Genomic DNA, 12761 nt, shown 5'->3' on the forward strand with positions numbered 1-12761 from the left:
CCTCAGTTTTTCTACCGTAAAAATATGTTATGCGATCCATGTAATATCAATTCGGTTATTTTATTTTGTCCCTACTCAAGGAACCTACTTGTACTTAAGTTATTATGTAAATTCTTATCATATCAATATTAGATTTAAGTACATATTTTACGTTTTAAATAAATTAGATCGACTTGGTCATTGCACGCAATCAATCATGCAATAGACGTAATCATACAAGTAGGTATACATTATGTTTTCATGCGATGACCAAATTAATCTATTTTATTTAAAACGTAATGTTTGTTTTATTTTTGTTTTCTGTATAATAAAATAAGACCAAGTATTAAAGAAACAGATTTTAAATAAAATAATGTATTTTTTATTACAAATATCTACTTTATTTTTTATGTGTTATCATTTGTTATGTCCAATAAGTATAAGTTATGTCTAAAATATAAGACTGTGAAAAATGAAAAGTGAAATGAATCAACATTTAAATGGAAAGAAATTTTGACAATTTCTAACAGCTTAACAATAACATCAGTTCACCGTTTCCTCACCGTGTGTAGTCAGGTCAGAGTACTAAGCACGAAAACTATCTAGAAAACATTCGCTTCGAATGACAGCATTTTCTATGAGATTTGAACAGCCCGTCAGTCATTTAGTTGCAGTCGTATGGTAATCGTATCACATTGCTATCGAAACCTAGAACGTTTTGACCCAAATTGGAAGCACGAACGATCTTTTGATGTACGTTTAAGTTCTAATCAATACCCATTATACAAACCCAAACACTACCATGTGTTTGTACTGTAAACCGTTGAGGAGTTCCCTTAACAATTACACTACTTCATCATCAGACACTTAATGTCATCAAGTGCCTCCATCCACTCTATCTAGGTGTAAAGTTCTCATCAACACAAAATAATCAAGCCCAAACACGAGGTAGTTACTGCTAACCATTGAGGAGTTCTCTCGACTGTCTGTTGCTCTATCATCAGATCCACTTCGAAACCTTATCTAATTTTAGTGTTTCAAAATCTTTATTCAACAACATAATAAATGCATTACTCGTCCCTACAATTTTCGAAAGTTGGATTGGATGTTTTTTTCAACATTGGATGTGTACCAACTATATACAGCGTGTAACAAAATACCCATATACATCAAGAAGCACTGATGAATACAGGTTGAATAGAATCTCTACACAAAGTTTCAGCTCAAAATACGTTTAAAAAAAATTGGTACCAAATACTTGGTGTCGCATGGTTCTTGATTTTAAATCATAAAAACGTATCACAACACCACAGGGGTCACTCGTTAATATTACGAAAAAAATCTTCTATAAATCTGATCGCCTAGTACCAGTATCTACCTAATTTAGATGTTCGGTTTCTGTAATTTTATGTATTGGAAAATTCTTAGTTTCGTTCCACTTGCACTTGATATGTATACCCCCTTTTTGTTACACCGTATATATAGATAATAAATATATATATTAGGTAAAGGAGATTAACTACCAACCGATAGAATTTCAAATACTCAAAAGATAGATGTACAGTCGCTAGCAGGCCAACCAACTCCAATCCAAATTTGTTTTTACTGGAATTTCGAGTTTACCAATATGAAAACTATTAGTATTCTTCTATTTCCACGATAGTTCATTAATACATGCATCTGCAAGGTATCCGACGATGGCGTTTCAAATTATCGGTAAACTTTGGATGTGTTCCAACCAGCACTTGATACAGCTGCTCTGTACTTATATCTGTCTAATTTACGATACATTATGAAGTCGGTAAAAGGTAGGGCGGTCTCTAGGTTTAAACCGCTTCTCATCTCAGAAGAATAACGAATGACCAATTGTCGGCAAATGGAATAATGGAAAAGCCAATAAAACGCAGGATTATCTACGAATCAATTTCTTTGGATTTTATTTTCAACGGAAACGCATGGGTCTGTAAGTTTATCGCTCTATTCCATAAAAAAGTAACGTTTACCACTATACTGAACATTAATCTACATATTATAGCAAGTTTATCGCTTCCAAATGAATGCACATTCTTGCAATAAAATCTGATGCTGCGTTCACACGGGATTAAGATCAAACTAGGCAAGTGCCTGGAGTGCCACGTATAAGAAGGGGCGCCGCGAGACGAATGTACCCGACAGCTTATAGAGTGGCAGCGGCGCCAAAAAAAATTAGGACACTTATTTATTTATTTATTTATAAAGGGTTTACCAACAGCTTCTGTGTAGATAAAGCTTAAAGTACAATTTTTATATGTCTAGGACTTACACAGTTGCCAATTATAGGTTAACCAACATTCACAAAAAAAATTACATAATAAGTACCAGTAGAACTAAAATGAGTACATGTAAAATAAGAAAGTAACAGCTAAACCAAAAGTAACTTATGAGGTGCTTGCCCAGCGCGGTCTCTAGGTTTTAAGTAATCCGCAACTGTAGGGCTACTCCGGTTCTTGAATGCGAAGTTTCGTTAAATCTTCGGCCGTAGGTTTTGTTGATTTACTAATAAAATTACTTAAAATAACGTTTTATTTTTAATTTCATATTACAACCTATTTATTTATTTATTTATCTTCATTTCATTCGTTCATTTTTGTTCACGAAAGTTCGCAATAAATGGAATTGTAGTAGAAAAAGTTTCGGGCGAAATTTCGTTGAATTAGAGTAGTAGGCCACCTGATGTCAGAAGAATAAGGAATGACCAATTGCGTTGGCTATATGTATAAATCTGCAATTTTTTCATTTGGAGGCCAATCATCTTATTCATATTCGCTTACGTAGGGGTAGGAAGAAACCACTGTAGTCCGGTTAAATATATAAAGTCGTCGTTCTATAACGACACTCGGTTGTCAGTTACGAAAAGGAGTACCTACCTATGCAGCGTGAGTCTTCATAGAGTGCATATGTGAAAGCAAGTGGGCGAAACTGGACTGAATAAATAAAATACCCTAGAAGATACAAGCAACAAAGGTAAACATTATATTGCATTATAACGAAAACATTTTTGTAATTTACATAAATTGTGTTATGACGATATCCTCGCGATTTAATAGATAAGGAAAAGTTTTTAATTAATGTTTTTATTGATTTTCTAAGTAATTACGGAATAAATGACTATGCCCCCTTCATTTAGCTGTAAATTGCTAGCTAACTTAAGTGCTTAATATGCATTATGCAAATAGTTAAGAATTACATAACGTATGGTCCTAAGTAGTAGTAACCACTTACCTGGGTTTTTCCAAACATTACAGCGAATTATGTATTAGATACAGCAATACATACTTACGTACGTCAGTTACCTAGAAACGTCAAGTGTTCTTGCGTACTTTAATGACGGAAATAAATTGTTACATTTCTCTTGATACGAACGGGTCAATTTCAAACCGGCCGTAAAAAGTGGGTTTATGAAATAACTCCTATAATATTGTTGAAACACACGTCATATCTATTTTATGGGATGCATACGTAACATTTTAATATTGTACAGTTGGAAATCTTGAACTATCATATTTAATAATCGAGATAATTAAAAGAAACTACCTATTTTTTCATTTGTGTCACCGGTTCTTTTCCTACTTTTTCAACAAAACTTTAAATATACAAAATATTACTCTGCGAAATTGTATATTTTTTTATTTTGGTTACACTTTATAACCATAACTTCATGTTACGCTAAATAGTTTTAAATTAATTTAAAATATAACACGATTTCTCTGTGTTTTATTTAACTATAATTTTTTTCAATCATTTGTGTCGACTAAACAAAAGTTCCCGTAATAAACAAAGGCTGTGCGTTACTGCCATTCCCACTCCTACGCCGCGTAAAGGGACCCCAGTGGCACGCAAAACGTTCGACAAGAGCAGACACGCGCTTTATTATTCTGGTAAGAAATCACAATTTTACTCTGTTTCTGTGCTTAATACAAAAATGTAATCATTCGTGTTTATAATAGTGTGGTAGTAAGTGTTTGAATAATGAATTGTTTATCATGCACGTAAATTAGTAACAAATAAGCGGGACATTTTGTGACCTTCTAATAGCGTCTAGAATATTCTATGACGCAATAAATTAGATTTTTTGTTGAAAATTTCATTCATGTCACTTCATTCGTGTACGTTTTTTGAGTAACACTAATGAAATTCCATTCGACACGAATGAAGCGGTTTATTACTTCACTCCGAAAAGGAGGGTTTTTTTTATGGTAGGTAAAAATCATCAAAATATGACGAATCCCGCCCTTGGTAAACTTTGGATGTGTTCCAACCAGCAGAGCGGGAAACAGTGTCAGAATTTTACTGACTAAAGACTACCCCGTTCCTTCCATGCCATTCGTACTGGGCCCCAGCAGGCTTCGACCCTTCTTCAGGGTCACTACAGTTGCTGACAACTCCTTGAGGCGCGCGGGAACGGTGCGCGCCGTCGACGACTGAGCTTGGTCCGGATTGTTACCAGACAACCGGACGGTGAGCTACCCATTGCTCGCCGTCCGCAAGCCCGCGCCTACGGTGGCTGGAAATCTGGATCGGAATCGGAATCACAGCGGCGTCTGGGGCGTTGTCGCTCCAGACGTATTCTTATGCGGTCGGCCTCCTCCTTGGCTAGCATTACTGCGTCGCAGAAGGAGGCGAGCGCGTTCCATCCCTCCTCGCTCCGGACCATGGCCTCGACCAAGGCCCGGCGCGAGAGATCGCCGCCGCCGATCACCCCCACGAGGACACGGCGATGCTCGTCCCAAGCGGGGCACACCTCTACTGTGTGCTCCACCGTGTCCTCCGGGCGGGCCATACAGTGATGACACCCGGGCGTCTCTTCCGCACGAATCCGATGCAGGAACCACCCGAACTTTCCGTGTCCGGTGAGGACCTGCGTCATGCGAAATGTGAGAACGCCCTGAGGTCTCGCCAGCCACGCTTCAAAGAGGGGACTTACTGTACTTTCTGAACACTCCTTTTCGAAAGAAAAATCTAAGAAAAATGAAGAGGAATTAGAAAGGAGACGGATTGGAAGAAGGGAAAACTATAAACGAATAAAAAACGATCCCGAAAAATATGCCATTGAAAGGGCCAAAAAAAAGGAAGCTTACTTAAAGAGGAAAATCGATAAAGAAAGAAAATTTAAAAAGACTTGCAGATGTTAAATTTGACTGGACAAATCAGAAATTTATAAAAACCCAACAGAAGGTACCCGGTGGGCATGAAGAGGCTTTCCTCCGCTTTATTAATGAAGGGTCTTTTGAGAATATTACAGAAAAAGAATAGAAATGAAAAAAGAGAAGAAAAAGTGATTAAAACTTTAACCATGATCAAGACTGATTATTAAATTAAGTTATATAGCAAAATAATCTAAGAATTCATAAAAATAAGATTGAATAAGAAACCAAAAACTATAGCCCGACCGCTTGTCTGAGACCGTCCCTGAGGTAGCTGCGCAGTGCGGGACGTAACGTGAGAGCTCACTGATACGTCAACTTGTGACAACAGTCGGCCCTCCCGCACCGCGCAGCTGCCTCAGGAATGCTCTCAGTTAAGCGGTGGTACAGATTTAACATTAGGAGATAGCCTATCAAAAATGACTGATTTATTAAGGAAAAGTAGTTAGATAGAAACAATATACGAGAAATTTATTATTTTATATGAAAAAAAAGTTTGTTACTAATAATTCGTTGATCACAAAAAAAAATTGTTACATTAATCGTGTTTTTCTTGATATTTGTTTTGTATTTTATATGTATTGTCAAACTTTGATTAAATGCTTAATAAAAGTACATATTCTTGTTTTGTTTCTCACTTCACACCTAAAAATTTACTTACATAATCAATAATTATTATGTGGTTCGGTACCCAAAATCATTAGTGTCATGCAGACTTCATTCGTGTACTAAGAATTTCATTCGTCTTCCCAGGTAACTCATTCGTGTTACCTTGATCTTGATTTTTTGTCACTTATAAGTCGATGTACGCACCGTGATTTATATTTGCATACATATCTCCATTACAGTAAACGTTATAGACCGCCAGTTAGCAATAAAACGGCTGTTTGCAGATAGCGAAAAAAGTGTCAAATTAATTCGTCTCGTGAAATCGACCCGAACATGTCATTTTGGCTATTGTTTCCCAAATAATGTTCTACTGTGATTGGTAATTTTGAGAAATACTGTTAGGGTTGCCACGTCGCTAAACCTAACAGCCCGACAGGCCAGCCAGCTTGGCCGGACATGTGAGTAAAAAGCCCGGACACCCTACAAAAATGAGGATTTCGCGACTATTATTAATAGGACAGAAAAAGGAATGTAAAAATCAAGCGTTTTTATGTTTACCATAAACCTAACAAAAGCCAAAAACACCAGCCGAATACTATTAATTTTGGCCGGACACGCAATCAAAAAGCCTGACCATGTCCGGCTTTATCCGGGCGCCTGGCAACGCTAAACACTGTATTGACAGCCTCGAGTGTTGAGTGAGATCAATGTACTGGCCGATTGACATTAACCCAAAACAATACTAAGATTAATAGGTAATCATTTTATTTGTAATGTGACTACACGGGAAGTATTTTTGAGCGTGTTACATTACACAGGAGTTCTAAGTAAGTTTCGTAAGTTTACGTAGTATTTGACATCGATTAAGGGACGTATTCGAATGAATATAGGGTATACATGACATCCGTTCGAAAACGTCATAGTATTTTATCTGTTTTTTTTACTGATATCTGAGTAGGTATATAACAAATCGAGTTTAAAAACCTAGAAGTGTATATCGATATTCAGTCAATTATATTATTTGTCGGTGTTCGTAGTGGACATAAGCTAAACGTGGAATAGAAAAACTCCAAAAGAAACCGAAAAGCAAGTAAGTAAGTTTTTTTTTACGGAATACAGTGATTAATCGATTCCCCCTAGTCCTTTGCATCATCGAAACACAAGACAATCAGCGAAGCGCCGCCGCTTCATTGTAGATGTCCCACCCAGTCGCACGAAGCGCTTCGCTGCAAGCTTCCTTGCGCAAAGTGCAAAGGAGTGGAATTTTTAATAATCATTTTATTTGTAACTAGCTGACCCATCAAACTTTGTACCGCTTTCGCGTAGCAATGATATAAAATATGAAATGTTGTCAATTGTAATAGCAGACTAAGGCCCCTGATGATGGAGCCAAAAGACACGCAAAGGAACTAATAATAATATTTATTTTTTTGCTTTTTAGTTCTTGGCTATTATGTTTTAGTATTTTTATTTTTAAAGTCAGTTTTCTTATCAATATACGTATATAAAAACAATACCCTTCTTAAAGTTGGGTAACAATTAATTTGCTGTTCGTTAGTCTCGCTAAAACTCGAAAACGGCTATATCGATTTGGCTAATTATGGTCTTCAATTATTTATCCAAGAAGTCCAGAGCAGGTTTAAAAGTCGAGGAAAAAAATGTTTGAGGTGATGCAGTTTATCAGGCCAGCTAAATTTTATTATCTCATTATTATTCATCACATCATACCCCAAATTCAGTTAATATCTGAGAGATATAAAATGTCTAAAAAAAATAATAATAACTACTACGTATCCAATGTAAACAATTAAAATGACAATATTTTTTTAGAATCAAACGAACTTTATAATGCTACGGTTATCATGTTATCAACATTATCACGAACTTTACAACTCTACTAAGTAGGTACAATATTAACACAACACAAGGTGTGTATTATATGCCCGTAGGTAGGTACTAACAATCGATCCTACTAATATAACATCCAAAGCAAGAATTCTGTAACCAGTTTTCTCGCAGCGCGTTACACGTGTGTATACACAGCGAGTGAATGTATTCATTAGAACACAAGCTGCAGTATCAAGTGAAATGTTGAGGCGAACCTACGTGTCGTTGAAATGACGTACCTACCTAGTGTGCGATCTACGAGATTTCGAGGTCGGTGGAATCAGTGCCTGTTTGTTTTCATCATTACGTCATCGTAGAAATACTTCAATTTCAGATTCGTCTTTCGCAGTCACGAATAGTCACCATAGAACATTCACGCTTGTAAACGTTTGACGTGTACCAAAAGTATTGTGTATCGAAGATGTTGCAATCGTGTTGGGAGTGCCTTGCCGGGTATGACTTCATTAACTTATCGTATACTATCATACCCTATGAAATAAAATAAGAAATGCTAAGTATCCATCAAACAAGAAGTGTAAATAATTAATTCATGAACGTGACTTATATATTGAAATACAGTCGAAATTCCAGGACGCAACATTTTATTTGTCAATGTCACTCTATTTTGTCTAATGTCAGTACTACTTGTAAAACGTCAAACGCTATGGACTGACTTACGTAGGTATTATTTTGTCCCAAAACTTTACATAATATCCCAAAAAAAGAATTAATAATACAAAACATAATCTTAATCAAGGTTTAAACTTAAGTGAAATGGCACCTGCAGTTGAGACAACTTCGCGTGACGCGTAGTTTTTAGGTTATTATCAGTTTAATACAATGTAAACAACAAATTGTTATTTATTGTTATTCATAAACGAATTCAGTGTTATGTACCTACATATATGCATGTAGTACGCCAGTACTAATATACATGTATGTTTGTTATATTAGAAACCGGAGATCAGTCGACGACCCTTACTCAGCCGCAAATAATCTACGGATAAACGGGAACGGGAACGTCGGTTTCGGTATTCGAGCTCCGCCGTGGCCTGTGTCAACACCAAACACAAAGATGTTTTTATTACCAAAACAATTGGAGCCGGATGACATAATTTCCATCGAGTGCAAGATTAAAGAGGACAAACAAAAAAAGTATGTACCTATTCTGCTAGAATAACTGTGTTAGTGTGCTAATATCAAATCTAATAATAGATTAGACAAGCTTATTAAAGATTAATAATTAGAAGTTGTCATAATAAAGATGTGTGTATAAACATAATATGGACCAATTTTAGAACTGTTTTTACAAAAATATTGAATTAAACTCTGAAAAAAAAAGAAATCTCTATTGAGAAATAATAAATAATTTTATTTCCATTCACATTTATCCAAAGCTAAATAAAAATTGAGGACCTTGCAGCAAAAGGGAGGCAAGTCCAAGTTTCAAAACTTTTGGGTATTTAAAAAAATCTGTTTAAAATTTAATTTCTTGCACTTAGGTGTTAAAGTTACATGTTAAAGTATGATATAAACATATTCACATATTTTATAAAAGTTTTAAGGGAACTAAATAAGTATAGAATTACTAAGATTTTTTGAAGTTTGGATCTGCCTCCGTTTTGCACCGTTAAAGAAAACTACTGCCCTACTACACATCAATATAGGTTTTTTTAATATCAGGAACTATTAATCTGCACATAACATATTAAACAATCAAAAGAAAGAGAAAACCGAACAAGTGTTACAAATTTAAAGGTCAACTTCAGCATGATCATCATCGTCTTCGCTAAAAATGTCATCTGACGGTCCAAAAGTTTTACTTTTAAGGGCCCTGCTACCTTTTTGCACCAAACGGAGTAGGGTGGCAGATCCAAATTTTACTGTTCTTATAAGTGTTGAATAGTTTGCTACCATCGTCCATGATAAGTCTGGTCTGGTCTTTATCAAGTAATTTTGAATTATTTAATTTGTTCTAATTTCAGCTTGACAATTGCATTAGTGACAGAAAATGATAGCCAACCAGATCCTAAAAACGTTGCTTGTCAAGTAGATGTGAAAGAAGACGGAACTGTAGTAATAAACACTAATAAGGGCACTATCGAACAGCATCAAATAGACCCACCAAAAATTGATGGTAAGTATTTGCATTGATTTTTATTATGAGTGATGTCTGGGACTGATATAAATGAGACTAGATTAACTACTCCACAAATCTGTTAAAAAGATTTATGGGTTTATTTATATTTTAAAAGCAGTTCAACTGAATAAACTTCGTCAATCTGCAAATAAAAGCTGCCCTTTTCTTTTAACCAGAAACCATACTATGTTTTGATAATAACTGAGGAAATATCTTTGAAACTTTTTACCTATCGAAAATAAATATGGTTTTAATTGTAACTTTTTTTTGCAGATACCAAATTTGTGTTTAGAATAAGAGAAGCGAATAATGGATTTGGGGTGGAAGTAAAAAATGGAGATGAAGAAAATTATATAACATATGTCCCAGTACATGATGTAAGCAGTATCAGATATATATCTGTAGAAGGTGATATTACAAAATACAAGCTAAGTTTTGAGTCGGATTTTTCAAATGAAAACTCATAAGTATTTATATATAATGGGCCATTACAAATGTGGGAACTGTCGTAAGTCATCTCTCACTCATACTTCTAGTTCTAGCTCTACTCGTTACTCGTTCATCGTTCCCGGTGGGACAACTGCCTTATGTGAGTTGTGCGGCATTGTCACATTCCTTTAATATGACAGTTCACAGTTTTGAAGTGGCCCAAATATAGTATGTCTTTTTCAGTTGTAACATAAAATTTATTATGAATCTCTGGTTTTCATATATTTTGAAGAGATTGTTGCAGCTATTCTATTTATTAAAGCTTCATGCACTTAGTGTATCACATAGCAGACTTAATTTAAGTACTAGAGGATGAATTGGAGTCAGTTTTACATATAATTATGCAATTCAAGTAATGTATGTGAGCATATTGTTATTTATTTTGTTATAAATATGAGTATTGTCTAAGAGCAACGTAAATCCTACTTAAGCATTTAGATATTTAACCTTAGAATTAGTGCATATTTTCCATGTTCATTTTTAATTGAAATACAATATTTTCCATTATTATAGTATTATAATTTTATCACATATTGAAATGATTAGTAAATGACAATTATTATGTTATAATTTATTACAAAATATCTTTTTTTAACAGTGAAACTATACATTACCGTAAGAATGTGTCAATATTGACAAAACAATGGACTGAATATTTTGTCTTCGCTTTATGTACCGTATAGATTTATATCTAACACTATGAAATTGGTCATTCTTATTTACAAGTATTCGTAAAAAAATCACCTTGATGTAGACCTTGCTTACAACATGTAACCCTGACCACTAAAGTTAATTAAACGACGCCACTGAACATTCAACCTTAAAACTAGTAATGTACGATTTATTTTTATTTGTATCGGTCTTGTCAGCCGTGAGAAGACGTGACTAGTATTAAAAATGAATGTAATTGTCTCATGAATCAACATTTTCATGAAGCTGTGGAGATTACATTACCTTATAGATCCCACCATTTATCTTATAGTATATAGATACGACCTATGTAGTATTGTTCCTGAGTACTGATATGCTACTCAATGAAACTAAGTCCATTATTATTACTTGTGTATGGTAGCAATGGAAATAATATTTTTTTAACTAATCCCAGAATTAATTTAGGCGTTTCCCCCACAGAACATAATTATTTTAGTCAACATTTGTGTAATTAAATTTTACTTATCAAATAGGACGTGAGAAGCTTTTGAGTATTCTTGCCCAAATCTGTTTATGATTGTGACAGAGTCGTATTATTCCAAAGGCAGACTAAGCAAGTGCCTATGGGGCGCCAGGTTACAGAAAGGCCCCGCGAGACGCACGTGCCCATTGGCACGGAGAGTGGCGGCGACGCCAAGAGAAATTAGAGGTGTCTATGAGGTGTTTGCTTAGGGCGCGCTCTAGTTTTAATCCTTTCTGATTGTACAAGTATAAAACAGAAATATGTTTCGTAACATACATTTATATTTTATGCAATATTTTTGTTGTTGTTTGTCTCTAAGTACCTATGTGCCTTTATGTTATATGCGTAGACGTGTAAATTCCAGTTGTAACAAGATTATGAATAAAATGTTAATCTAATTAGTTTTGTTTTAACCGAATCTCAGATTACTTACTTAGTTTATCCCTACAATTTGAAAATAAATAGCATTTATTTTCAGTAAATAATAATAAATTGATTAATAATCCTTTGGTGTACTTCCATAGTGCATACAGGGATAATTAGACTTTAAAAACTTTTATTGAGGAAATGTTTTTTTATTTACTATAAAAAGGACATATACTTGGCAAAATCCCTGTGTGACATAAGGTATGCTAATTAGTTGTTTATATAGATAATTATATACAGTTCTCGTTATAGGTAATGTATTATCGTGCCATGGTTTTGTTTTGACGTAAATGTAATTTGAACTTAACGATTCGAGCAGTCTTCCCACACTGCAGGAAAACAAGAGTAGGACACTGGTTTTCCTGCAATTTTTCATTCATGAAATACACTGCAAGTTATATACTAGGTAATAAATAACAACAAAATAAGCGGAATTAGGTATATTAATAAATATGGTTATTTATGTAGGTATATGTGATATAGTTAAAGGAATAATAATATTATCGCCGGCTCTTATGTGCTTTTTGTCCTCATAAATGGTCTTATTATTCCTAAAGGAAGATTGCCTCGTGCGTAAGAATACAATTGTGACGGTTAGTATATACTTCAATATTTTAAAATTCACTTTTAATATTTTAGTGTTGTTACACCTACTGTTGTCTCTCTGCATCACCCCAAGGTTGACTGGTAGAGAATGCCAAATTGGCATTAAGTCCACCTTTGTATAATGTACATAAAGTGTAAAATAAATAAATAAATACTTAGTAAGTACGAAGTTCATATTTGGATTCAAGAGTGAGGTCGATGTAATATTGATTATTTCTATTCTCAAGTATGGCCCTTCGAAATGGTTTCGGCTCCTAAAAAAAGAACT

General features: G+C 34.6%; 3 protein-coding genes across 7 annotated transcripts in view; 1 reads left to right on the plus strand and 2 right to left on the minus strand.

Moving 5' to 3' along the window:
* Positions 1 to 12761, minus strand: part of LOC118268125 (uncharacterized) — a 54998-nt gene that overhangs the window by 25937 nt on the left and 16300 nt on the right. The gene's annotated exons all lie outside the window — the stretch shown is intronic.
* On the minus strand, positions 4286 to 6094 carry LOC126912754 (uncharacterized). The gene has a single exon (XM_050706628.1). The coding sequence runs from the start codon at positions 4883 to 4885 to the stop codon at positions 4514 to 4516; it is 372 nt and encodes a 123-aa protein (XP_050562585.1). The 5' UTR covers positions 4886 to 6094; the 3' UTR covers positions 4286 to 4513.
* On the plus strand, positions 7772 to 11859 carry LOC118268126 (uncharacterized). 2 transcript variants are annotated; one of them, XM_035582419.2, is made up of 4 exons: positions 7772 to 8111; positions 8613 to 8813; positions 9644 to 9795; positions 10072 to 11859. In XM_035582419.2, the coding sequence occupies exons 1-4, from the start codon at positions 8080 to 8082 to the stop codon at positions 10263 to 10265; spliced, it is 579 nt and encodes a 192-aa protein (XP_035438312.2). In that variant the 5' UTR covers positions 7772 to 8079; the 3' UTR covers positions 10266 to 11859. The 2 variants fall into 2 exon arrangements, with proteins under 2 accessions (XP_035438312.2, XP_035438311.2); XM_035582418.2 differs by lacking the exon at positions 7772 to 8111 and adding an exon at positions 8184 to 8340.

The sequence above is a fragment of the Spodoptera frugiperda genome, chromosome 29, assembly GCF_023101765.2.
Source record: "Spodoptera frugiperda isolate SF20-4 chromosome 29, AGI-APGP_CSIRO_Sfru_2.0, whole genome shotgun sequence".
In the NCBI taxonomy this organism is placed as follows: Eukaryota; Metazoa; Arthropoda; class Insecta; order Lepidoptera; family Noctuidae; genus Spodoptera; species Spodoptera frugiperda.